This window comes from Erithacus rubecula (assembly GCF_903797595.1).
Source record: "Erithacus rubecula genome assembly, chromosome: 18".
In the NCBI taxonomy this organism is placed as follows: Eukaryota; Metazoa; Chordata; class Aves; order Passeriformes; family Muscicapidae; genus Erithacus; species Erithacus rubecula.
The window spans coordinates 3,187,446-3,213,933 of NC_136670.1; the positions used below are offsets into that span (position 1 = coordinate 3,187,446).

The 26,488-nt window shown below is 59.2% G+C and overlaps 1 protein-coding gene across 8 annotated transcripts; it reads right to left on the reverse strand.

The window, feature by feature from the left end:
* Positions 1 to 134: 134 nt before the first annotated feature.
* MTCL2 (microtubule crosslinking factor 2) lies at positions 135 to 26,488 on the reverse strand. 8 transcript variants are annotated; one of them, XR_013776346.1, is made up of 18 exons: positions 25,697 to 26,488; positions 17,813 to 18,037; positions 15,532 to 15,690; positions 13,128 to 13,190; positions 9,340 to 10,560; positions 8,235 to 8,354; positions 7,962 to 8,087; positions 7,416 to 7,646; positions 7,163 to 7,270; positions 6,685 to 6,852; positions 5,492 to 5,743; positions 5,296 to 5,367; positions 4,877 to 4,947; positions 3,187 to 4,633; positions 2,950 to 3,091; positions 1,616 to 2,167; positions 1,534 to 1,575; positions 135 to 1,492 (listed from the first exon to the last, which is right to left on the reverse strand). XR_013776346.1 is itself a non-coding variant. In XM_079321979.1 (16 exons), the coding sequence occupies exons 1-16, from the start codon at positions 26,408 to 26,410 to the stop codon at positions 2,139 to 2,141; spliced, it is 5,145 nt and encodes a 1,714-aa protein (XP_079178105.1). In that variant the 5' UTR covers positions 26,411 to 26,488; the 3' UTR covers positions 135 to 2,138. The 8 variants fall into 8 exon arrangements, 2 of the variants coding, with proteins under 2 accessions (XP_079178105.1, XP_079178104.1); XR_013776342.1 differs by lacking the exon at positions 1,534 to 1,575 and having other exon boundaries at positions 1,698 to 2,167; XR_013776343.1 differs by having other exon boundaries at positions 135 to 1,554; positions 1,698 to 2,167.

Below are 26,488 nucleotides of genomic sequence, written 5' to 3' on the forward strand. Positions count from 1 at the left end.
GGAGGAAAGAGGGTTGGGTTAAGGTTAATGGAAGAGGGATGGGACATGGTGAATCAAAGAGCAGAAATAAAAGGGATGGGATATGAAGGATGATGGAAGAGCAAAAGAAGAAGAGGGGGTTTTGGTGGGTGATGGAGGGAACCTTAGGGGAGGCTGGGACCAGCAGGTGATCAGGGAATCACAGAATCATTAAGGTTGGAAATGATCTCTGAGATCATTGAGTCCAACTGAGAGGCACAAGGGCAGGGAGACATGGGCAGCAGAGGAAAGGGGATGTGGGTGTGTGTGCAGGCTGGGCTGGGGTAGGGCACTCATGAGAAACACCAGCATGACCAGGACAGTGCAGAGCTGAGGGGAGCCTGGTGAAGGGTGACAGTGCTGGCAGTGAGGACCTGCAGGAGCTGACAGGATCTCTGGTGGGTGGCACAGCTGGGGTCAGCACACAGGGATGGTGTCAGGGACAGACAGTGGGTGAGGAGAGGATGGGACACCATGTGTGGGCTGGGCAGCAGGCAGGAACAGAGGGACAGGATCACATCACCCCACACCCCCCTCTGCAGCAGCACTGCCCCACACAGGACAGGCAGCACAGTCCCCCCACCACAGCACGGGAGGGCAGCACCAAGGGTGGGGGTGAGGGGTTGCAGGGCCTTTATTACACAAGAAGCAGGCATGACACAGGGGTGCAGGATGGGGTGGGCAGAGAGCCTGTCATCGGGGCAGGTGCCCTTCATGCGACCTTGGCATGGGCTGGTGAGAGGAAGCAGGAGGGCAGGGCAGGGGCAAGTGTGGCTTTGCCCAAAACACTTCAGGTTTCACCCCAGGCTGGGCACTGGCATGTAGACAGGGGCAGAATCCATGGAGGGGCTGGAGCAGAATCAGCCACCTCAACACCTTAAGCAAATTCTCCCCACAGATCCCTTGCCAGCCTCATCTCAGCCTCCCTGGGAAATGCCCAGCACCTCTATTTACACAGTAAGACAGAACTGACCAATATTACAAATAATTAAAAGGCAGTTGTAAAAATGAGAAACCACATTCCAAAAAGTAGAGAGAGAGTCTTTTAAAAAAACCAAACCAAACCAAAACCCCGATTATCCACGAAATGCTAAAAACCAGCCCGAAAGGATCTATGTACAGCAGGAGATCGCCCGTGGCAGCTCTGGACCGGCTCCTCCGTGGCAGGCAGGGACACAGCCTGGCCCTGAGTCCCCCACCCGGTGAGCAGGCTCCCCCAGGGGCTGCAGGAGCCAAAGGCCATGGGTGCTGGGCCCTGGCTGCTGCTGGTGTGTCTGCAGACACAGGCAGTGAGCAGAGACGCTGACGGAGGCTGCGACGTGGCAGTGATGCAGCAGCTGCTGTGGGCAGTGAGCAGCTGGACAGGAGAGGGCAGCAGCCTCGGCAGCACCAGCAGTTTGGAAGAGAAACTGCAAGATGACAATGTGCAGAGGCCCTGGAAGCAGTTTGCAGAGATCCAGAGCAATGCACAGAGCTCTTGGAGTAGAGTACAGAGCTCCAGAGCAATGCACAGACCCTTTGGAGCAGTGTACAGAGCTCCAAAGCAATGCACAGACCCTTTGGAGCATTGTACAGAGCTCCAGAGCAATGCACAGACCACTGGAACAGTGCACACAGCTCCTGGAGCAATGCACAGAGCCTGTGGAGTGGTGTACAGAGCTCCAGACCAATGCACAGACCCTTTGGAGCAGTGTACAGAGCCCCAGAGCAATGCAGAGCCCATGGAGCAGTGTATGGAGCTCCCAAACAAGGCACACAGCCCCAGAGCAATGCTTTGAGCCCCAAGCACCTGCAGGCAGCTCCATCTGGATGAATCCCTGCCTGGCCCCTGGCAGGCAGCTTGAAAATAGGTCAGGCAGCTGCCTCAGAAATCTGTTCTGTCCTGGAGCTGCACAGAGGCACAGGGCTGCTCTGTGCTGGGCTGGGTGGCAGTCCCCAAGCCCCAGGAGCTCGGCAGTGCTGTGGGGGCTGTGGCTGCTGCCCCCTCCCTCCCTGGGTAAGGCTTTTTCTGGTGATGACGGAGGGACACGCGGCGCAGAGCACGGGCCACGCTGCAGCCTCCCAACCCACAATCTCTTAATCCAATTGGTGCCTCTCCAAGGTAGCTCATTTCGGTATTTTTAAAATGCACTTGGTTTTACATTGCAGGCTGTCCGGAGTTGGGCAGAGCCAGAAGAGAATGAAAAAAAAAAAAAAAAAAAAAAAAAAAAAAAAAAGAGAAGAAAAAAAAAAGAAATACGTATATTCAGCACTTGGAGGAGAAATAACTACAAGTGGCCCCAAGCAGGGAGGTGGGTGCAAAGCAGGGGCACCCTGGGGAGCAGGAGATGTGCACACACACACACACAGAGGCACAGGCCGCCTCTCCCCACACTGTGCACCCAGCAATCCCAGCTCTGGGCACCACCCAGAGCCTTGCCAGCAGCCAAGGGCCGAGCAGCACCCCCAGAGCAGAGGGGTGGCCGGGGAGGGCCCCCAGCCAGCGCAGCCTGGGTGACACAGGGAGCCCCCGCCTCCTTCCTGCCGGGAAGCACAGCGGCTGATGCAAGCCCGCGGCAATGCCGGCAGCACGCTCCGCCCGGCAGGCGGGCGGCCCCTCGGCACCACCCGCAGCGCCCAGCACACCCTCCCTGCGACACCAGCAGCCTCCCGGGCCGCTCTCCCTCTCTCAGCACCCTCGGCACAGCGGGTGACAATCCCGGCGCGGTGGCACCGGCCGGGACCCCCCCGCGCCGGCAGCGGGTCTGGAGGGGCGTCCCCACACGCCGGGGCTCCGGCAGCCTCCGGCTCCACATCTGCTTCCTAAGCGTCCCCGGGGCCGAGGGGGCGTTTAGGAGACAGACGAGCCCCGCGGGCTCAGCGCGGGCGCTCCTCCGGCAGGACGGTGGATGGCAGGCACGCTGCGGCCCCCGCGCCCCCGTCCTCACTCACTCGAGGGCCCCGGCTTCTCCTCCGCCCTGGGGGGCTCCGCGGGGTGCAGTTTGCACTTGGAGGGGGAGTGGCGCACCGCGGAGCGGGAAGGCCGGGCAAAGCAGGAGGTGAGGGACTGGGAGCTGCAATCGCACGCCGTGTCCTGCAAAGATAGACAGGGCACAGCAGGGTTAGAGGGGTCAGGCAGCCTGTCCCCCGCCACGGCGGGACACCCCGGGGCGCTCCGGGCCTCGTTACCTCGCTGGCTATGGCCGAGATGAGGTCGGGGTCCCGCAGGGCCGCGTCCTTACTGGCCTGGCCAGCGGACGAGGGCTTGGTGTCCTCGCAGCTGCCCTGCTTGAGGACCTTCTTGTTCAAGACGCGGGAGAAGTTTTCGGCCGGGTGGTGGGTGGCGGGGCCGGGGTGCTCGGCTCTCTTGCTCTCCTCCCCGGCGGCCTCCTTCTTCTCCTGGGGCGCGGTGGGGCTCTGCGCCCGCCCGCAGACGTTCCTGAAGAACTCCTGCACCAGGCCGTACTTGGGCGCTTCGGGCTTGGCCCGGCCACTCTCGGGGCAGCCCGGCTTCCAGATGGACTCGGTGCTGCCCGCGTGCTCCACCACGCTGAACAGGCTGGACAGCCCGTCGTTGATGTTGCTGAGGACGGGGCTGTCGCGGGTGGTGGTGGAGCGGGCCCAGGCAGAGCCGTTCTGCTTGCTCTGGTGCAAGTTCCACAGGCTCCTGTCCTTGGAGGCGTCCAGCTTGGAGGAAGACCTCCTCTGGAGCTTCGGAGAGCCGTACTTTGGGGAGCAGCACGGCCGCTCGATCCTGGAGTGGACCTTATCCAGGGAGGAGGAGATCTGCTTGCTGCGCACGGACACGAGGGAGGAGCTGCGTGGGGACCAGCTCTTGCCGTGCACGCCGGCGCCGCGGGGCAGGTCGGTCTGGAGGCCCACGCTCACCGTCTGGATGGTCTGCGTGCCCACATGGGCCAGCCCCACCGTCTGGCTGGAGGTGCTCTTCACCTTCCTCTCCAGCGAGCTGGAGCAGATGGCCTGGCGCACGCAGTTGGTGATCTCCTTCATGTCGTCGCTCATGTTGCCGGAGATCTCCAGCTCGTGCAGCGAGGGGGGGAAGCGCGGCACCGGCGGCACTGCGCCGTCCCCCGCGCCGCCGTCCAGCAGCTCCTGCTGCTGCTTGGAGAAGTTGCACAGCCACTGGCTGTAGGTGCCCTCGGCGCTGGCCGACTGCTCCGGCTCCTTGGGCTTGGCCATGGTGAACAAGAAGCCAGGCTCGATCATGATCTTGCCTTCCTTGTTGTGCACCAGCGGCGCCTCCAGCCGGCGCACCACCGGCGGGCTGTAGTAGATGCGGATCCCCGTCTTGTCAGGCGCCGTGTAGCTCCTCTGGATTTGTTTATGAGCTGGGTCGTGCCCCGAGACGCTGCTTGCCTGTGAGTAGTCCCAGGAGGAGATGTCCAGCTTCTCCTTGGCCAGGCTGTCAAGGGCAGGTTGTTCGATATTCACATATGTACAGTTTGAAGGAGGAAGGCTGGTGCTGTCCCGGATCCCGTTGGGCAGCATCTGCGTGGTTGAGGATGCCTTTTTGCCCCGGGCATGGTCACCCAGCCCTGGCACATTCTTTCCAGGGAGGTAGGGAGAACAGTCGAGCAAGCTTTCAAACTCTGACATGGAGGAAACAGACTTGGTCCTGTGGGAAAAGAGAGGATGAGGGTCAAAAGCAGGCAGGGCAGGGGACTGAGGGACAGCTGATGCACTCTGCTCCCACCCCAATGGGACCTTCCCGGGCACCCAGTCTTGCTCCTCACAGAGAGCCTTTTGCTTCCAGGACTGCCCTGGAACATCTGGCTGCATCTCCCCGTGATTCTCATGGATGTCAAGCCCAGGAGCCCCTTCTATGTTCCAGGGACCACAAAGGCATCAGCACACTCACCTTTTGAGGTTGGTTCCCTTGGCTTTTGCTTCAGAGATTGTCTCCTTGTCTGTGATTTTCTCATTGAGAGCCTAGGAGGGCACAGGAAAAAGCTCTGGGGTCAGCAAGCACAGGACCAGAGCACAGAGCAGAGAGGGGCTGCAGCTCAGGGGCTGCATCCCGCTCCCCTCCAGCACCACCAGCTGCCCCACACACTGAGGCACAGCAGTCCCAGGACTGCATGGGGCTTGCTGCAATCACATCTATTTAAAACCAGCTTTTTTATAACCCCACAGAAGCTTTTGGGGCTCAGCCATGCCCTTCATGCTCTCATTCTCCTGTTGCTCTCCCTTGCAGCCTCATTAAAGGGGTGTTAATTGGGGTTCACACATCCTCCCATCTAACCCTTAGCACAGAGCACTCCACCCTCTCTTACCCACCTCTTTCCAGTTGCTGCCATGCTTCTCCATCTCAGAGTGCTTCAACGCCCATGGATTGGATCCTTTCTGCAACTGGAGAATGTATTGGTCACTCAGCAGGTGCAACATGAGCCTCTCTGGGCAAGCAAAACCATGAAACATTCTCGGGGAAAGCAGCAGAGGCTGGAGGACACGTGCAGGATGGAGACCACCATACCTGGTTGAGTTTGTTCTGCAGGTCCTTTGCTTGCTGCTCTGCCTGCTGCTGCTCCTCCTTGAAGCGAGCCAGCAGCTCCACCTTCTCCTGGTTCCAGTTCTTCTCGCTGATCTGCAGCTGCTTGGTGAGGTCCATGACAGCACTGTAGGACTCTGCCAGGAGATGCTGGTGCTCCTCTCGCTCCCTCTTCAGTGCCACCTTCCAGTCTGGCAGCGCACGCTCCGCGATCCCTTTGCCTGCCTTTGACTCCAGCTGTGGGGACACGGTGGTGGCTGGGAGGGACCCACGGCTCCAGCGTGGTGCTGGACATCTGCACACCAGCAGGGCTGCAGGCATCCTGCTTTGCCAGTGCCAGTGCTGTGCTGCCAGGCTGGGCAGTAAGCATGTCCCCAAGGATGTGACACACACACACAACATGGCCCATGGCCCAGCCAAGCCATGGCCAGCCAGCCCCGCAGATGGTCACCCAGCAGGACACAGGCTGAATGTCCTGCCTGCCTGGCTGTGCTCCTGCCTGCAGGACATGGCTCCTAGAGAGGAGCAGCAGCAGGCAGTGCTGCTAGAGCGGCCCCCAAGGATGCAGCACCACTGGGGTGCTGCCTCCACGGCTGTTCTGCTCTCATTTGAGGAGATATGGGAACTGGGGACTCATGCTCTGCCAGGAGAAATCCTGCCTGTAAGGTGCTGGAGCAGGGCTGATGTACAGCCATGGGCTGCTGCCAGCACAGCAGGAGTGGAAACCTCTTAGCACTGGAAGGGCAGGGCTGTGGGACTGATGGGACTTATCCTACAAGTAGAAGGTTCCCCCAGTGCCCAGGCTGCCCTCCCTCCACCTCCTGCCTTCCCTGCAGCCATGCATCCCTTTTTCAGCACCCGCAGGGATCCTGCACTGTGATTTGGGGTGGGCTCTGAAGCTGCTCTCAGCTGCCTGTCCTCAGGAGGGATGCTGAGCCCCTGTCCCATCCCACCCTCCCCAGGCAGAGGAATAAAGAGCATCTCTGCTGCTCACAGTCAGATCTCCATGCCAGCCCCGTTGCCATGGAAACTCTCCTGCCTGAGCGGCTGCTAATTAAGATTCCCACAGTGCCACCCTGCTCCCAGCCCAGCGCTTGGCACGGGGCACAGGCAGGCCCCCAGCCCCCCAGCAGCCACGGGCAAGCTCTGCCAGCCCACAGGGTGCCCGGGGCTCCCACCTGGGCGATGTGGCACTTGAGCTCAGCACGCTCCATCTCCCAGGCAGCCTTGGCCTTGGTGAACTGCTGCTGCAGCTCGCCAGCTCCGCGCCGCTCCTCGCGCAGCTCCGTGCACAGCTCCTTCAGGGTCACCTTCATGTCTGCCAGAGTCTTGATGCACTCGTTGGGCTGCAGGAGAGCAGGGGTGAACACAGGCAGCAGGGGGGGACACAACAGGGTGGGACTCTGTGGGAGCTGCCCTCTCTGCACCCCAGCACTGCAGGCCAAGGTAGGGACAGGGGAAGCCACCAGGGCAGGGGACCATTCTCAGGGGTGGGAGAGCATCCCCACCCAGCCACCACCCCACGCCACACAGCCACAGCAGGGGCTGATCCCACCCTGATGCATCCCCACCCAGCCACCACCCCATGCCACACAGCCACAGCAGGGGCTGATCCCACCCTGATGCACCCCCTGGGCTTGTGGGGACCCTGCTCACCGTGTTGGGGGTCCAGCCGTCCCCAGCACACATCTTGTTGTCTGCCTGCTGCTGTGGGGCTAACTCCTCCTCTTCCAGCAGCAGGTACAGCTCCTTCATGCTGTTCACCTGTGGGTGACACCATGCTTGGGGTGATATGGGGACCCACAGCCCCTGGCCAGGGATGGGGGACACCCAACAGCCTGGGCAGGGCAAACAGGCATGAGGGACACACCCAACAGTGTGGTCCTCCCTTCATGGCAGCCCACTGTACCTCCAAAAAGTCCTCGCCCTCACTGTGCACCTCCTTGCCCTGGCGCCAGCGTTTGAGGAACCACTTGAGCTTCATGAAGAGCAGGAGGAAGCTCTGTCTGAACTGCTGTGACTCCTGCACCAGCAGGTTCTTCTCCTGGCTCCAGAACTTCTGCTCCAGCCGCCTCTGCAGGTTCAGGCTCTGCAGCTCAAACTCCCGTCGCAGCAGTGCTTTCTGGTGGTCCTCCTTCAGCTGTGGAGAGACCAGTGGCTCCAGGACAGGCACAGGTGGCAGCAATGTGATGCCTCCTCACCAGGGTCTGGGCTGAGCCTGGTGCCAGCCCCATGTCCCCATCCAGGGGACCTGTACCACTATGGGAGCAAGCTGGGGCCATTGAGGCACTCCCATGGGGTAATCTCATGTGCAAGGAGGAGCGTGCTCAGCCTTGAAAACGGGACATGCTTTGTGTGTGCTCCCAGGTGACACCCAGGGCCCCACGTGAGTCACAGGGCTGGGGCTGGAGGTGGCACTGCTGTCTCCCAGGAGCAGAGGTTGTTACCTACTCACCTGGCAGATCTTCTGTGAGAAGTTGTCCACCTCGTCCTTCCTCAGCTGCCTCTCCTGTGAGAGCTGCTCCTGCAGCCCCCGCAGGCTCTCGTTGGCCTCTGACAGCACCAGCTGCAGCTCCTTCATCTGCAACAGCCCGGGAAGGGGGTGAGAAAGGTGGGCTGCACTTCCCTGCATCCCTCCCTGACTAGGCTCTGAACTTCCCTTGTCCCCAGCTCTTAAAAGGGCCAAGCCCATGCCACAGCCCTGTCCCCAGCCCCGCCTGGCTCGTACCTCGGTGGCGTAGGAGTCGTTCTCCTCAGCCCGGCAGGTTTTGTAGCTCCGGGGATGGGCGGGGTCCATGTCCTTGGTGTGGGGCATGCGGAAAGGGTCGGCGTCCCTAAAATCAGGCTGCTGCATGCGTGGGCGAGTTAATGAGAACAAACCAAAAGAGCGGGAAGAAAAAAAAGCCAGAAAACAAAACAATGGGTCTCCGAAACAGTAAAGAACTACAAGACAACAAAAAGGATGAGGAGGAGAAGGAGCTTCATCACCATGGCGGGAGACAATGTGGAAACCAAAAGGAAACACAGGATGAGGAGACACGTGGCCTGGATTGTTTGGGGAAAGGGGGGGAAAAAAGAGAGAAAGAGGGAAAAAATGTGCAAACACCAGTTATGGTGCCATGCAGTGACTGGGGCAGACTGGGACCTCGGGCTGGGGTGACCACATGCAGAACAATAGGACTCTGAACAAGTGAGTGTGCTCCAGAAAGGGGCTTGTGCCTGCAGCCCTGACCACCACTGACATCCCTGGCATGAGCTGGGACCCCTAAGAACAACAGGACAGAAGAGCATGAGCTGCTCTGCACTGCTCCAAAGCTGTTCTCCCTTGGGTGCAGATTTGCCCTGAAGCCTTTGCTCTCCAAATCACCCTGCCTGGGTACCTCTGGGGATGGAGGATTCCTGCAAATGGGGTCCCTTGAATTTGGGCTGCTTTCGGGCACTGCAGACTCCTCTCCTCCCACCCAGCTCAACTCCAACAAGCAAATAGCTTCTGAAACACAATGTTGAGCTAAGCCAGGGAGAGCAGCCAAAACATCAGACCCTACTAAAGTGGGATTGCACCTGAGAGCCCCTGGCCTTGGGCAGGGCAGCCTTGGCACAACCAGCCTGTGCCAGGATATCCACTGCCTCCCACCCTGGGCACACTCTGTTGGAGCAGAGTCCTACCTTGTCCCCGGTGCCACTGGCATGCAGTGAGGTGTTAGTTTGGGTTTTGCTCTGGAGAGGCAGGAGGGAGGTTACACTGGGGATCGGGGTTTGCTCCGTTAAAGCAGGAGGAAACGTGGTGGCAAATAAAGCGCAGCTGCTGAGAGGGATGTGGGAAGAAGCCGTACCTGGAAGTCGGAGGCGTGCTCCTTCTGCAGCCCCTCTTTGGTGACCTCGTGGCTGCCGGGGCTGGAGAAGGGGAATGAGTCCACGTGCTCCTTGAAGCCACCGGTGAGGTGATCCACCTTCCTCACAAAGCAGCCCAGGTCCTGCTGGAGCACTCCCAGCCTCATCAGCAGCACGTTCATCAGCTTGGCGTCACTGGGGCTGTCAGCAGCGCTGCCCACCGCCTCGCCCAGCAGCACCCCCGCACACTCATTGTCCAGGCAAGCCTTCAGCCCCGAGGTGAACCCGTTGGCATCCGAAATCAGGACATCGATGGCTTTGCTGACCAGCGTGGCCTGGTCCCGGATGCCCAGCAAAGTCTCCATGTCCTTGGGCTTGAGCAGCTTGGCGGGGCCGTCGGTTGCCTTGCCGCTGCCCAGCGCCCTGTCCTGCCCGTCGGCCTCGCCGTCCCTCCAGCCGGCGGGGGGCACGCACTGCGCCGAGTCGCCGGCCTCAGCGTCGGTCTCCAGCATGGGCCGGCTGCTCTGGCAGGAGGCCAGGTCGCAGCGCTGCAGGTTGGAGAGCAGCACCCTGTTCTCGTACTGCAGCTTCTTCACCTTGCCGCTGAGCTCGCTGATCTGCACCTTGGCCGTGGCCAGCTCCTCCTGCGAGGGCTCGCTGACCACCGAGCAGCTGTCCTCGGACAGCGTCACGTCCAGCTCGTGCTCCGACTTGTACTTGGTCAGCTCGCTCAGGAGCAGCTTGTTCTGCTCCTCCAGCTCCAGCAGCGAGCGCCTCAGCAGCTCGGCCTCCTCCTCCACGAACTGCAGGTGCCGGCGCAGCTCGGCCACCGTGTCCCCCGCGTCGCCGCAGCTCGAGGCGCCCAGCAGGAAGCGCGAGTCCTGCCCCGGCAGCTCCCTGTCCCCCTGGCCCTTCATGTCGTCCATCTCCGCCCGCAGCCCGCGGTTCTCCACCTCCAGCTCCACGATCCTCCGGCTCAGGATGTTGGCTTCCTCCTCCACCAGCTTGAGGTGGACCTTCAGCTCAGCCTCCCGGGAATGGGGAGAGTCAGCCAGCTCCTCCACGGAGAGCGAGCTGTCGAGGTCCCCGTACAGGGACCGGTACTTCAGCAGCTCCTCCTTCATGCCATCGTTCTCCTTGGCCAGTTTGGTCAGCTTCTTGCACATCAGGGCTGACTCCTCCTTGGCAAAATGCAGCTGGCACTTCAGGTCTGCGCTGTCCTCCTGGCACAGAGAGGGGCTTGGTATTAGAAAGAAGCTCCCAGGGGACACAGTGATTCCCAGAGAGCCCTGGGGACATGCCACCCTCCCATTCCAGTCATCCCAGGGAAGCTGCTGGCTCTGCTCCTGGATGGGGAAGAGCTTCGAGATCCTGGAGGCTTTCAGGGTGAGCCTGGATGAGGAGACCTGTGGGTCTTGCCCCAAGGAGGACGTTGAGCCACCACCAGGGATTGTGTGGTCCAGCCTGCTCCACAACAAGGCAGAGGGGAAGGGAAAGCTCTCAACACTCCACAGGGTTACTAAGGTTTCCTCCCCAAAATGGGCACTGCTGCCACTGCAATGCTCCTCTCCCTCAGCTCCCCATTGTCATCACAGGGCAGGGAAGCAGCTGAAAACCCCTCAAAGTCCCAACCCCCAGCCTTGCTGCCACCACCTTGCCAGGGCACTGAAAACCCAGGCAAAGCCTCAGCACCAGCTCACTAGTCCCTTCCCAAGCCCCTCTGCTTCTCAGGACCGTTTCTCCATGTGTTCCTTTTTTATTTAGCAGTTAGGATCTTGGCTGTTTGCCCAGACAGACCGTTTCTCTGCTCTGGGAGCTTTTTGGATGGAGGACCAGGATTTCCTGACGTCCAGCTTACAGCTTCCCGTGCCCTGGGGTCACTTGAGTGCTCTGAGCTCTGGCATGGTCACTGCCAGGCTGTGACCCTCACCTCACTGCACCACTAGAGCTGGGCACTGCTGGAGGTGCTCATGCCCTCTGGCTGGCTGAACTCACCCCCTTTCCCCTTTCCCTGGCTAGAAATAACAAGTTGTCCCCTTCTTTGGGGGATCTGGACCTCCAGCCCCCCCAACCACACCCAAACCCACTCCAAACCCTGCAGCAGTATTTACTCTGCAGACTTCCTGGACTGCTCATAACAAGCCTAGGGGTGATGGAAAGCAGGTTCCCATGAGTTTGGGGTGCCATTTTATTCCCTCAACGTCCTGCTGTGACCACAGGAACCACCCTGCTGCACTTCCATGCTTGTGCACCAGGACACGACCTCACTAAGGCGCATTAAAGCTGTGCCCCCCTAATTAGGTGAGGAGATTAGGGGAGGGCTGGTGCAGGCAGGGCAGACATGACCTCAGTTCCTGTTTTTCCAGGGACAAAAAAAAAAGAAAAAAAAGCAGCAACCCAGTCTGTTCATCTATGCCTTGGCATCAGCAAACAGACACACACACATCCCCAAGACCACCTGGAATGCTCCTAGGGTCTGGGCAAGCCTCAGTGTTGAATCTGTCCCCCCCCAGCTCCATTTTCAGGGAGTGTTGATGATCACCCAGCACAGCCAGGCAGGAAAGAGGCCCAGGAAGCCACAGATGAGTCACAGCATCTATGCCTGCAGGGCCACCAGCCACAGAGAGCTGATGGGGGCCACAGCCAGGGGCATCTGCACCCAGGGAAGCCCAGAGCTCCTGAAGCATTGGTCCCACCACAGAACTAGGGCTAATCTGACCCCAGGCTTAGCTCTGTGGGGGTGTGGGAAGCAGAGGGGGTTGGGGTTGTTTCCTGCCCCAGGAAGAGGCAGATGAGGGGCTTCAGCCTCAGGGAGGGGGTGATGGAGGAGCCCACTCAACTCAGGGCAGAACTGGCTGTAAGTGCTCTCTGGGGAAATGAGGGGAAGAATGCTGGGACCATCAGCTGGCCAGAAAGGGCTTTCAAGAATGGAGTTAAAGGGAGGTGATAAATAAAGACTGAAAGTCTGAGGGTCCAGGGCTTGGGGGTCTCTGTCCTGAGGCTGCACAGAAGGGCCTGTGCCAAGAAGGACACAGGTCACCCAAACCCCTTGGGTTGTTGAGGGTTCCTGCCATGAGACAGCAGATTGTCTTTACATGGTCTGCCTCTGTGTCCAAGCTTGGGGGAGCAGATCCATTCCTCAAAATAAACCCTTCAGTCCTTTGCCTTTGAAAGAGGATTTCTCCTCTTGCCTTTCTATCCCTGCAACAGCAGCTCTGCCTCTCCAAGCCCTGGTAACAGCATTAGCGAGTCACAGCAGCTCAGCTCAACAGCAAGTGACAGCTGAAATCCTGCTGCCACCAGCAAATCCCCCTTCCCTGTGCTGCCCCAGCAGCCTGGGATTGGCAGGAGTGGTGTGGCCTCCAGCCATCCCCACAGGGACCCTCTGCTCCCCCAGATGCTGTGAAGCTCCCAGACCACCCTCAAGCACAGCTGCTGGCACTGCAGGAGGGACACAGGCTGCAAGAGCCACAGGAGCAGAGCAGCTTTGCAATGTAAAAGCCAAACTCCTTCAGCTCCTTACACAGGGAAAGGGTTAAAGCCAGGGCCTGGCCACTGCTGCTCCATTGATAAATGAGACAAGGGAGCGGTTGAGCACAAAGAGGATGGCCCAGCACATCAATCCCTCCCTTATGCTCTGAGAGGAGGAAAGCTCTGCAAAGCCCTGCAAGAAGGGGATGGTGCTGCCATGCCCAGATTTGCAGCTGCTCCAGGCCCAGTCTCCATGGCACCATGACCTGGGGGGCTGGTGGGTCACTGGGGCACGCCCTGGGCACTCAGGTGCTGGTACCTGCACTGATGGCTTCTTCTCAGTCTTGCCCATGGAGCGAGACCCCCGCTTCTTCAGGGAGTTCTGCAGGAAGAAGAGAAAGTCATGACCCACAGCCATGGCCCTGCACCCCAGCAGTGACTGACAGACAGACAGACAGACAGACATTCCCAGTGCTGACATTCCCAGGTGCTCATGGACCCAGAAAACACCCGAGCCCTGGTGGGCTGAGGGAGGCCCTTTGCTTTGAGGGAGCTGCACTGGCAAGCATCACACCATGAGGTTTGGCCAGAAATTCCCCCTGCAGGCAAACGAGCAGTGAAAAAGCAGGAGTGAGCAGGAAATGAGCCATGGAGAGTGGAGAGGCTGAGTCACTGTCCCTGTCAGGGCTGGCTGGAGCAGGGAATCCAACCCCCACCCCAGGCCAAGGGACAGCTCCCACGACATTCCAGTGTGGGAGCAGCAGATGATGATATTCCTTATTGCCTTTTCCCCAAGCAAGGGACATGTCCTGGTCCCTCAGCAGCACGATGCTGACTGCTGTCAAGGTCACAAGGGGACATAAGAGACAATGTCCAGGCTACTGAGGACAGCTGGGAGGTGGGAAAGGCAGAAAGAGCAATAAAGCAGACCAAAAGCACAGTAAAAATGCAGGTGCCCAGAGCAAAGCCAGTTATCTGGGAAAGGAAGCTGGGGCAAGACCCTCAAGAACATCCACACAGCCCCCATGAGCACTGGCTGATCCATGCAGCTGCCCTGGACCTATTTCCAAGCTGGTGCTGAGGCCCAGCAGCCAAAGAAAGCAGCTGTGAAATGTAAGCTGCTGCCTGTGCCAAGGTGCTGGGGCTCCAGGCTTTCCTATTAAGGCCACGACCATCCCTGGAGCTGCTGGAGCTGCAGAGCCTCTCCGGGGGCTGGTTGTGCCACATCACATCCCTCCCCCACACTGGCAAAGGGCAGCACCAGCCCCAAACAGCCCCAGGCACAGCAGCCTGGGGCAGATGTGGCTGTCACTGCTCCACCCCCAGGGTCACGGCCAAGCTTGGTGTGGCAGGTTTGGCATGGGGTACCCACACTGATCCCACTTTTTCCTACCCCGTTAGGAGAAAGAAGAGGGGAAAATGCCTGTGCCTTCAGAAATTATCCCCAGACAATTATCCAATTATGGGAGAAACCTCTTGGAAGGGAGGAATAATCAGCCCCGAGGGGTGAGTGCAGCCCTGCTCTGCAGTCTCTGGCTCTGGCTGCTAACAAGCTCTGCCAGGCTCTGTGCCCTGCAGCAGCAGGGAGGAGGAGGGCTTTTAGCTCACTTTGTCTAACGTTTGCCTAATTAGCACTCTGCAATCAGTGAGTAACCCCAACGCCCTTGCTAGCCTGGGGAAGTGCCATCCTGGGCTTGGGGACCATCTCCAAGCCTGTGCCAGCCAGCAGTGTCCCCAGGGCTCAGGCAGTGCTGCCTCTCCCCCTGATGACCACACAAACCCTGCCTGTTTTCCGAGTGCGGGAGAGCTCCAGCCCAGCTCCCGCTGCTGCCATTTGTTATTCAGCCCAGCTCAAACCCATTTCACGGCTGTTAGCAGGGGCTGCACAGCCCGGGGAGCAGGCACCCCTGCGGGGGATGCTGCTCTGTGTCACCGCTGGGAGGGGACAGGCACAGCCAGATCCTGCAGCTTTAAGCAGCGATGGCCCCCGAGATCCCAGCCTGAGCAGGAAGCACGGTGGGGAAGTGAGAGCCTTCCCCTGGCTGTGTCTCCTCCCCCACACTGCCCTGATGGCTCAGCCAGAGATGCATCCCCAGGCTCCCCCGGGACCAAAGGCATCCCGGGCAGTAGGGAAGTGGGTTACAAGGGCTGCACTGGATCTCAAGTCCATGCTGTCACCAGGATGCCTTTCCTGTCACCGAGGCTGACACAGATCCCAGCCAGAAGCTGATCCCAAACACAGCATGACATAGAGTGCCCTGGATCTGTGCATATGGGTACACAGAATGGATTGTGCACCCACCCAGCTCCACAGCACCACTGGGACACCACTGGGACACTGCTGGCACATCTGCCCAGTTTGAACCTGCAGCATGTGGTCAGGATACAGCCAGCACCAGGCACTCTGCCAGGGACAGGGACCTCACACATCATATGGAGCTTTGCCCAGATGGCATTGGGCATGGCCCAGGGGGCAGGGCTGAGCAAGTGGCCAGGGATGTATAAAGTGTCCCCAGTACAGTGGGGAACTCCTGTAGCCCCCCCTGGATGGGGCAGTGCCCGCAGGGTGGGGTGAAGCCAAGGGCAGGTGCTGCTCGGGTTTCACAAGCATCTGTAGCACGGTTTGGGTTTCAGTGACTCAAGCAGGGCTGGGGGATCCCATGAGCCAGGGCCAGGACACCTGCTATGAGCAGAGCCTCGGGGACGCCCCTTGGTCCCCTCACCTCTCGGAGCTTGTCCATCTCGTTCTGCACCACCTGCTTGGCCAGCTCGGTCTCGATCAGCCGCTGGCGCAGCTCCTCGTTCTCCTCCTCCAGCCGGATCCTCTTCTTCTCCACCACCTCCAGCTCGTTGTGCAGCCGCACAGAGACGTCCTTGGCCACCTGGGGACACAGCAGGGCTCCCATCAGACTGGGCACCACGTGCAGGGGGCTGACACCACAGCTCCTGGGCACCCTAGTCCTCATGCAGAGATACCAGGCAGTTACTGAGGCTCTCAGGAGGGGGGTGACCCCCTGGCCCTTGTGTCTGTCCCCTCAGTCATGTGCTGTGACTGCTCTAGTTCCTTCACCAGCTGCAAGGCTGCTCTGCATCCCCATCCCCTGGGCAAATCCTGCCTTCTCCAACCCTAGCATGATGCTGGGAGATGACCATCACCTTTTTCCCATACCACAAAACTGGAAAAGCCCCCAGAAGGCTGGAAGAGCTGGTAGGCAACAGCACAGCAGGAAGCCTGTTGCTGCAGGCAGCAGCTGTGTCAATCAGGAGAAAGATGAGCTGTTGCATCATATTACAGAAAAACCAGCAGCTGCCCTGGGTGAAGGGTGCCTACATCCACCCCAGAGCTCCCCCCTCCAGATCCCTGCATAGGAGCAGTCCCCAGAATAAAGGGAGCTTAATAACATGAAACATTCACTCCTGCATCTGCAGGACAGCAAAAATTGTCCCAAATGCCACTGGTCTCCTGCACAGCCTGGGATATCAGCGCTGTGGAGGCAGCAGCAAGCCCTGCTGCAGGGCTGGGGATGTCAGGCCATGGGTCAGGCTCCTGCTCCCCCAAGGATGGGCTGTGCTTTCCTTCCCAGAAAGGGAGAAGCTGGAAGGGGTGTTTTTGGCAGCAGCCACCCAAGGCAGGGGAGGAGTTGCTGGGTGGCTTGGGGAAGGGGCTGAGGCCCCAGCAGGGATGGGCAGCGAGGCAGATTCTCAGCCCCACACTCATGGCACATCTTGGCTCCAGGACTGGCTGTTTTCTGCTCAAAAAACACAGTTAGTCCTCGAGCCATTGCACATCCATCCTGAGCTGTCTCCAAATGCCACTGCACCTCCTCTTGGCAGCAGTCTCGCTGGTGAGAGCCCTCAGCAAACACTCACCAGGCTCCTCAGGGGCAAAACCACGTCACCCTGCAGAAATCCTCTTGTCCCTGTCCCAGCCCCGTGTGCCACCATACCTGGGGCTCTGCAAGGTTTTCCTGATGGCAGAGAGAAGCAGCTCCCAAGCCTGCAGGGTCCTGTCCTCACACTCCCTCCCTGCACACTCCTGATGCTCCATCCTGCAGTCATGGCCCCATCACATCCCCATAGCAGCAGGATAATGGAGCTCAGCCCTAGGGCACAGAGCTGGGCTCCAGCCTGTACAGGTGTCACTGCCCGAGGTGTCTCCTCAGACCTGAGATCACCTCTGCAGGACATGCAGGTGCTCTGGACCCAGCTCTTTCCAATGCCCACTGATGAGAGGCTGCAGGAGGCTGTTCTTAGAGGTTTTCATGGCTGTTTATTGTTTCTTATCTCAGGAATGCTTTGTCCAGCTAACAGCAATCTGTCCAGCAAGACATCCGGGCAGAATCTGCCTGGCAGAGGCAGGACTTATCTTTTATAATCTAAATTACGTACTAGGTATCTATTTTCCAATACAATACAACTCATTAAACTGTCCAGCTCTGTCCCCATCCAATCTGAAAGTGCCAGCATGTCACCCAGCATGGATGACACAGAGAAGGAGGAACAAGTATCCACGTCCCAAATTCTCCATGTTGGCCACGTGTCCCTTATCACAAACATCCCCAAAAGTCTATTTATCTACATTCTAACAGTCTAATTTAGACTTTACTAATTTTTGTGGCTTGCTTCCATTCCCTCTGTGTTGGTAATTTCCCTCAAGGAGTTGAATTCAGTGCCTGAGACACCAGGGTCTCACTCAGGGGTCTTTGAGACCCTTGCCAGGGGGGTTTTGAGACCCTCACCAGGGGGGTTTTGAGACCCCCCCAGGGAAGCCAGGGGAACACCCTGGGCTCCCACACCCAGGATGAGCCTCACATATGCCACATTCTCAGGCAGTGTTGATCCTCTCCACCACCAGCATCCCTTCAGACCGCCTGAGAGCTGAAAGCACTGCTCCCCACATCACCACTGCTAGCAGGGAATGACAATGTCTCCAACAAAACTGCACATCCTCACAGAGCACCCTACACCCCATCAAACCCCCTGTGGGGTGCCCTCCAGGCTGACCTTGACGTCCTGCTCGAGGCTGTGGATGAGCTCCCCGTCCACCTGGCCGGTCTGCGCCACGCGCAGGCTGCGGCGCTCGGCCTTGCGCAGCCGGTACTGCAGGATGCGGCACGTCTTGCTGGCCTGGTCCAGCTGCTGCCGCAGCTCCTGCAGCTGGTACACGTCCTCCTCCATGTACACATCCCGCATCTCCAGCATCTCGGCTCGCAGCTCCTCGATCTCATCCTGGGGGGACAGGCTGTGTTAGAGCCTCAGCTTGATCGGCACTCTTTTGCCGTGCGACACCTCCCCATCCATCCATCATCCATCATCCATCCATCCATCCATCCATCCATCCATCCATCCATCCATCCATCATCCATCCATCCATCCATCCATCCATCCATCCATCCATCCATCCATCATCCATCCATCCATTCATCCATCCATCCATCCATCCATCCATCCATCCATCCATCCATCATCCATCCATCCATCCATCCATCCATCCATCCATCATCCATCATCCATCCATCCATCCATCCATCCATCCATCCATCCATCCATTTTCACACATCTTCAAACCCTTGGGCCAAGCCCAATCCTCGCAGGAAAAGGCTCAGAGCCAGCTGGATGCCATCACTCAGGAGTGAGCCAGTCACCCAGGGGGAACAGCCAACAAAAGAGCCTGAGAGTATTTGTGGTAAAAGAAAGAGGAAGGTGGGGGAGGGAAAGGAGCTGCAGGAGCAGCTCAGGCAGCAGCCACAGGGACAAAAATTAGGTTATGTTTGGAAAAGATGTGTCAGGGAGGCAGGCGAGGGAAGGAGGAGATGGCAGGCGAGGACAACTGCTAAGGAAGGCAACGTGGGGACATGAACTAGATGCCATCAGTGCTGGGGACCAGAGGTTGTCCCTTGCTTTGCTGTCAAGCAGTAGTTCTTGGGCTGGGTCCTCTGTTCCACCTCTTCCCAGTCTCATCAGCTCTCCCAATGACCTCCTCCAGGACAGCAGAGCCTCTAGCACAGAGCAATTGCATCACTGCCACAGCAGAGCCAGGGGTGACATTCTGCTGTCACCAGCACTGACCCAAAGCCTCCTCCAGAGCTGTGGCACACAATTACTGTGGGGTCCCCAGCACCACTTCCTCATCCAGAACAGGACTGTGATCATTGAGGATGCTCAAGGACTGTCCTCTCTGGTCCCTGGGGACTGACCAAGCTCTCTCCACGTCACCATGAACATGGTGTCAAACCAAATCCCCCAAGCAAACCCTCCAGCCATCACACCTGCTGTTCTCCTGTACAAGACCCAGTGGGACCAGCACACTCCTGGGAAGGGATCAAGCATCTGCTTTCCTGCCAAAACCCCTCCACTAAAGACCTCCTGACATTGCCAAATGCAACTGCCACTTGAGAAGTGAGTGGCTCACACTGCCACTCTGCACCATGGCATGGTCAGGGAAGGAATAAAACGAGCTGGCACTGGCATTGGGGATGCTCAGCCCTGATTCACCCTGGCACAGGGGACAGGGGACTGCTCCCCACATTGCTGTGACAGTGACCTAGAGCCCGAGATGGCAGCTCTGTGCTGGCTCTGCCAGCAGCACAGGGGCTGCCACACTCACCCGGCCTGACAAAGCCCCAGCTGCAAGAACTCCCCGAAAGGAGAAGCCAAGGCTGGGGAAAGGGCTGGCAGCTGCAGGGACAAGTCACAGTCGCTCACTGTTGGCTTTAAACACTTTGTGACAAAGAGGGAACGTCAATTAGACAATCCCGGATTATCCCCTGGCCTGGGCTGCTGGCACCATGGCCACCAGGGTCCTGTCACCCTCACTGCTCTGCTTCCCGACAGGGGGTCTTGAGAACAGACCTGCTTCTGTTCTGTCTCTGAACAGAAACAGCCCTGAGGCTTTGAGATGAGCACAGGCAGTCCTGGGGACACCGGGCCAGGCTGTCCCAGGGACAGCCACAGACTGTCCTCTGAAGAGGCATCACTGCAGACACGTTTGAGAAAACCTCCTGGACATGTCAGGTGTGAAACCCCCCAGGGACAAACCACAAGTGCTGGCAGACAGCCCTGCAAGGGCTGGGATGCACCCTGGTGTGACAAACTCGATGGGAATCCTCCACCAGCACTGCCACAGTCTGGGGGCACCAGCACAAAAAAACCCCATAAACCAAACCAGCCCAGAGAGCTGGTTTATGGCATCTATTCCTTGGGAGCTTTCATAGGGAAAAAGGCATTATGGACTGCAGGTGAGCAGAGGCACTGCAGCGGGTGGGGAAAACAGCCTTTCACCACCAGAGTCAGGCACACCGTGCCTTGAATGCAATCCCCCTCAGTGCTGACCATTCCAGCCCTCACTCACCATGTGGCTTCCCCAGGCAGCAGCTGAGCAGGGCAGGGAGCAGGGACCTTGGAAAAAACCCAACCACATCTTGCATTTGCTGGAAGGGAGCCTGGGCTTGCCCTGCTGAAGCTCCTGCTTGTTTATGCTTTGGGTTGTAGCAACCGTTTATTTTAAGGGGAGGTTGTGTCCAGCACATCCAGCCTGGGCAAAGCTGCAAGTGCAGCCCTGGAGTGGAGCTGGGGGGATTTGCAGCACTGAGGGCTGGGAAAGCAGTGCCTGCCTTTGCTCCTGCTGCAGGAATTCACCCACACCCCATAACACCAATAAATCTCAGAGTGCATGCAGCCTGGCAGGCACACAGCCTGCCCCAGTTTACCCCACAGAGGCAATGCTGCTAAACCAGAGTAAAGGGATTAGGACTGGAGAGTAGAAAAATGCCAGCAAACTGGAAGAGAGCTTGGAGGACAGAGCTGGTCTGCTAAGGCAGCACATGGGGGTCCCCTCACACCTTCAGGGGTCCCTGATGGACACGGAGCCTCACCCTTTGCACCTGCTCATTTTCTGGAGTTGATGCTCAACTCAGCAAAAAATCCATTTGGATTAAGGTGAGAGCAGAATCAGGAGAGGGGAGCAATCCCACAGAAAGACCCCAAATTCGTTGAGCACGGAGCACTGTAAGTGATGTTAAATGAAGTGTGAGATGGTGACAAGTGGGCAACACTGAGGAGGAGGTAAATGGCTTCTCTCCAACACAAATGTCCCTGGGGCTGCCCTGTAAACAACAGGCTGCCCATCCCCATGCAGAGTCACAGTCTCCCAGCACCCTGCTTATCCTCCAGGACCACCCACCACTGCATCCTGCTCATCCCATCTCTGTAGCATCAACCATTTCCCCGTGTTTTCACACTAAAACTGTCCTATCTTGGAAAAATTGCTGGGAATCCGCAGTCCAGAGAGACTCATTTGAATGCCCCAGGGATTGTGTGCAGAAGCAAACACCCATTTCATGGCTGCAGGAGCCAGGTTATGCTCGGTGGAGCAGCTCAAGAGACATCCTACCTTCAACCTGCTCTGCACAAACCTTGGAGACACTGTCTCTCCCTGGGGAGATCATTAAAGAAGCTAAGAAGCGGAAAGGTGGGATGCAAACTGCCTGTTTCCAGTTCAGGAAAAAGAAACCAGGCATTTTTAGAGCAGGAGGAGGCAACAGCTGTGTCCACACACGCACTTGAAGGACATCAGCTTTTTCAGGAAGGGCTGAGCTTTAGGGTGATGACCCTGAGCAGTGACAGGGCAGGAGAGGGACCAGTGGAGATGGCAGAGCACATCTCACAATGCAGACCAGACTCTTGCAGAGGCAGAATTAAACCCTCAGATCTCCTGCCCAAGGGGAGTTACATGCTGACTTTAGCACCTGCAAGAATGCAACAAGCTCTGAGCAGAGCAGGATCTGCTATTTCCAAGCAGCAGAAAACAGCAAGGGACACCAAAGAGGCTCCAGCAGTGCAGCCATGGCTGGCTGTGGTGACAGCAAAACCCCCTCACCTTGGCAGCCCCAGGCTCTGGGGCACAGCCAAGCAGCAGCAGCCTGCCCGTGGGCAGCATTTTGGGGGACAGAGCCCTGCCTGCACTCTCCAAACCTCAGCAGAGGAGGAGGAGGGTGGGAGCTGCCTGGATGTTTGCAGAGCTGCCTTTGTGCAGAGCTGGGCTGTGCTGGCAGCGGGTGTGCCTGCGGCTCGCCACCATCCCCGTGCACGAACGGGGATTACCGTGCAGGAGAGCAACAAGCACGGCTTCCTCCCAGATTGCTGCACAAAAGCAGCAGCTCTCAATTAACTGAGCGCCCGGCAGGCAGCACGGCGAATTATGCTTGAATTTGCTAGGGGAAAAAAGCAAAATGAGAGGGGATTTTTAAAGGAAACTGCCCAGGGTGCTCAGGAGGAGACCCAGAAAATGCAGCGCACCACAAGCCCATGGCAGGGTGCAATGGGTGGAAGGATGGGCAAGGCACACCCATGTCACACACAGGGGTTTCTCTGGGTGCATTACCAGCAGCTCTGTCCCAGCTCTGACAGCAAACACCAGCCATCCACATCATGCTGGAGCTCAGTGACACAGCCTGTGCACTGATCCCTGCCCTGGCTCTCATGGCAGCTCCCCCTTGGCAATGGAGTGAGGGAAAAATCAACATTTCTCAGCTTTACACCTGCCCCCATAAATTACAGGCAAACAGCTGGGGGCTCTCTACAGCCCAACCCATGTTGTGCACCATCCAGAGAGGCTGCAAAGCCCCTTCCAGGGGGGCTGCTTGACAGAGCTCTGCTCCCCAGCTCTGCAGGTGGTTACTGGGATTCCCAGGCATGGGTCCTGCCCCTGTGGCCAGGCAGGATCTGGGCAGCAGCAGAGCAGGGACTCAGGGCCAACCAGGCTGCTGAACACAGCCCCCAACACCCCTGTGGGATGCTCTCAGAGAGCCCTTGCCAGTGGCATGACTACCTTGGGGGAAACAAGGCACCCAGCCATTCTAAATGCTTCTCCACAGAGCTGGGAAATGCAAGTGAGCCCCAAGGAATGTGGGATGACACAGGGCAGGGAGCAGGAGGGGGACAGGCAGCAGGAAAGGGCAGGCAGCACTGTGCTCCCAGCCTTACACAGCTCTTGCCTAAACCCCTTCCCTCAGAGAGGAGAGGAAAGGGTTTGCAGGCATCCCCTCCCCTTGCTCCAAACCCTCCCGTGCCCACTCTTTGTCTGCCTGTCACTCCACAGCTGCTGCCGTATCACATCTCACATTTTCCAGCCTGCTGAGCAGGGCTGGGAGCTGCTCTCCATCGCATGGCTCAGCAGCAGCGAGATGGGGCAAGGACACCAAGCCACCTCCTCCCTCACCTCCTGCCAGCCTGCCTCTGGAAGCAGCCCTTTTTGGGGAAAGGCTTGGAATAACCCACTGGGGGGGTCACAGCAGGTGCACAGGCCTGAGAGCAGGGGCAAGAGGAGATCCCAGCCTGCCCAGCACACCCAGAGTGGGAGGAGGAAAGCAGCCTTCCACAAATCTGGGCTGCAAAGAGTGAAGTGTGCTTAAACAAGTGGGTTTTATAATGGCAGCCGAGGAGAGATGGGACGTGAGCTGGCACTGCTGGAGCACACTGGGAAGCTCCCAGAGCCAGCCTCACACAGCTCTAGTAGCACCACACACGGCTGGCTCGTGCCAGAGCGTCACCAAAGCCCTCCCACCCCAAAAATCCTCAGCTCGCTCTACATACGCACTCAGTTCTAGCTGGTGCTGATGAATACATGGAAAAAAAATTCATCTGCAGGTTTTTGGGTGAGTCCTAGGAAATAAGTCACCTGGGATAAGTCTGATTCATCCACAAGAGTGAAGAAGAGCTGCATGGCAAGATAGGCAGTGCCAATCCCTTGGGTTAGGGCTTTATTTTTGTTTTTAGTCCTGAATTTTTAGCACAGATGGCACAAGCCAGCACTGTGCTGCAGCCCAGCCCAGTTTTCTGCTCCTTGTTGGAGAAACCAGGCAAATCTTCCAACATTTTTTGGAGCACAAGAGGCATATGCTCTGGGCTCCTGCCCAGCTGGAGCCAGGGTACCACCCCATCTACCTCCTGCTCCAGAGCCAGGAGAAGCGAGTTACAACACAGAAACATGGATATGAGCAGGATGCACAAGTCAGGGAGGAGACACAAGTGCTGGCAAAGAAGGGATAGTGCCACCAGCATCCCCACAGCCATTCTTGGTGCATGCCCCCAGCAGCTCTCCCCTCTCCCACTGCTCCTGGCCAGGGGGTTTCAGCTGGCTCCCCTGAGGGCAGGTAAATCGTGGCACTCTGCTGGCCTGCAGCTTGCCAGGAAGGAGACCACATGGAAATGGAGTGCCTGGAAAGCCAGGCTCTCATCTATGCTCCTCCAGCTCCCAGTAAATCAAAGCCCATGAGCTGCTGCTGCAACTGGCAGCAGTTGGGACACCAGCCATGAACTGGGGCTTTGCTAAAGGACAAAGGGCCTGATCGAGCATCCTCCAGCACATCACCCAATGCCCACCTCCGGGCTGGAATCCTGACACTTTCACAAACTTGGACAGCAGCAGAGGACAGCTGGCCTGAGTTCCAGCCTGCAGCACCCAAAGAGCAGCTGGGAAGCCTTGGTACCCAGCCTGAGCTCACCAGCAAGTGACTGCCCAAGCAGCTCAGCCACAGATCCACCATGACAGACAGTGGAGGGCACAAAACACCTGCAGCTCCTCCAGGAGGTGGCACCTGGTGAGTGCTGGTGCACATCAGGCTGATGTGTGACCAGACGTGGGACAGCTCAGTGTCCCTGTCCCCTCATAGCACATCTGCCCTGGTTCAACCACTGCCCTATGAACCAGGCAGGCCCGGAAAAAGGCTCCAGGGAGCACAGGAACCAGCGGGAATATGAGAGCTGGAAAATGTCCCCAGGGTCTGGCAGCAGCAGCAGGCAGAGAGAGCAGCAGGGAGCCATGCCCAACTGCCAGGCCATGCCAACTGCACAGGGTCAGGTTATGCCGAGTCCCAGGATGCCCAGGTGGGCTGAGCACATCCATACCAAGCTGAGCTGTGCCTTGCTAAGCTGTGCCAGCCCAGGCTGTGCCAAGCTTTTCCATGGCAAGCTGGGTCCATGCTAGGCTTGGTCATGCTGCACCCCATGTGCCGTGCCAGGGTAAGCCACGCCCAGCTGGGTCACGCCTGGCTAACCTGGCCCACCTGGTGCCAAAGGCTGCCCTGTGCCAAGCCAAGCCACGGAACACTGAGCTGAACAGTGCCCAGCCATGCCACACCACGCTGGACCATGCCCAGCTGAGCCACACTGTGCCAAGCTGAGCTCTATCCTACGTTTAGTGTGGCCATGCCAGGCTTAGACAAGCCAAGCCCTACACACTGAGCCAAGTCAAGCCCAGCCACAGCATGCCAGGCATGTGCCATGCTCAGGGATGCCACGCTGGGCTGAGCCATGCCAAGCCCTGCACACAGCCATGCTGAGCTGTGCTGCTCATCTGAGCCCGGGCAGGCTGAGCTGAGCTGTGCCCCATGCCCAGCCATGCCCTGGGAAGCTGAACTGCACCAGGCTGGACCCGAGGATGCTGTGCCACACTGAACTACACTTGGGATGCAGTGCCATGCCAGTCATGCCATTGCCAGGGAAGCTGTGTCATGCTGAGCCATGCTTTGCCATGCCATGCTGTGCCATCCATTGCCAGGGATGCTGTGCCACGCTGCGATGACAAGGGATGCTCTGTTGTGCCCAGGGATGCTAAGCCATGCTGACCCTGCCCTGGGATTCAAAGCCATGCCATGCTAAGGCCAGGGATGCCGCACCACGCTGAGCCATGCCCTCGGATGCCCTGCAAAGCTCTGGGACGTTAAAACACGCTGTAGCCAGGGATGCTGACCCTGACCGACCCGTGCCCCGGGATGCCATGCTGTACCACTACTGCCCGGGGATCCCCTGCCAGACCGAGCCGTGCCAGGGATGCCACACCACACCGAGCCGTGCCAGGGATGCCACACCACGCCACGCCGTGCCCACCTTGAGATAGTCGTTCTCGGAACGCAGGTCCTCCAGCTCGCGGAGCAGCCCGTCGGTGCCGGCGTCCAGCAGCTCCTCGGTGAGATCGGAGAAGGCGAGCGAGGTGCTGAGCTGCAGGCGGCTGCTGGCCACGGAGGCGGCCGAGGGCTCCTCGGGCAGCGGCGACGCCTCTCCGGCCGAGGGCGGCGGCGGCGGGGCGCTGCCCGGGCACTCGCCATCGCTGCCGCTGAGCCCCAGCTCCAGCGACATCAGCTTCGCCTCCTCGGAGGCGCTGCAGTCCGACACCTCCGAGCTGCTGTCGGTCAGCGCGGAGCCCGGCGCGGGCCCGGGCACCGAGCGGGGTCCCGACCCCGTCCTCCTGGCGGCGGGGGCCGCCGTCTCGGCTCCGTGCCGCCGGCCCTTGGGCCGCGCCGCCCCGCGCCCCGCCGGCCCCTTGCCGCCGGCCCGGGCCCCCGCCGGGCCCCGCTTGTCGCTCCGCCCGTCCTTGCCGCCGCCCGGCCGCCGCGGGTGCGGGTGCGCGCCGCTCGCCGCCAGCCGCGGGGCCGCGCCCGGGTGCCCCCCGCCGCCGCCGCGCCGGCTCTTGGCCAGCGACCAGCCGGGCACCTCCTTGGGCCGGGCGGGCGACGGCGCCCGCTGCGGCTTCTTCTTCCTCTCCGGGGGCGGCGGCGGCGGCGGCGGCGCGGCGGGACCCGGCTCTGCCGGCGCGGCCTCCATCGCCCGCTGCGCTGCGCCGGGCTGCGCTGGGCTCGGCCCCGGCTGCGGCCCCGGCCCCGGCCCCGGCCCCGGCTCCGC

Bases quoted from the DNA above. Each gene is read 5' to 3' on its own strand.
- MTCL2 (XM_079321978.1), bottom strand. From the start codon at position 26,410: ATGGAGGCCGCGCCGGCAGAGCCGGGTCCCGCCGCGCCGCCGCCGCCG. The intron at 15,691-17,812 runs GTCAGCCTGGAG...CTGTGTCCCCAG, and splicing joins GCCTCGAGCAGGACGTCAAG to GTGGCCAAGGACGTCTCTGT. The intron at 4,634-4,876 runs GTGAGTGTGCTG...CTTTTCCCACAG, and splicing joins AAGGGAACCAACCTCAAAAG to GACCAAGTCTGTTTCCTCCA.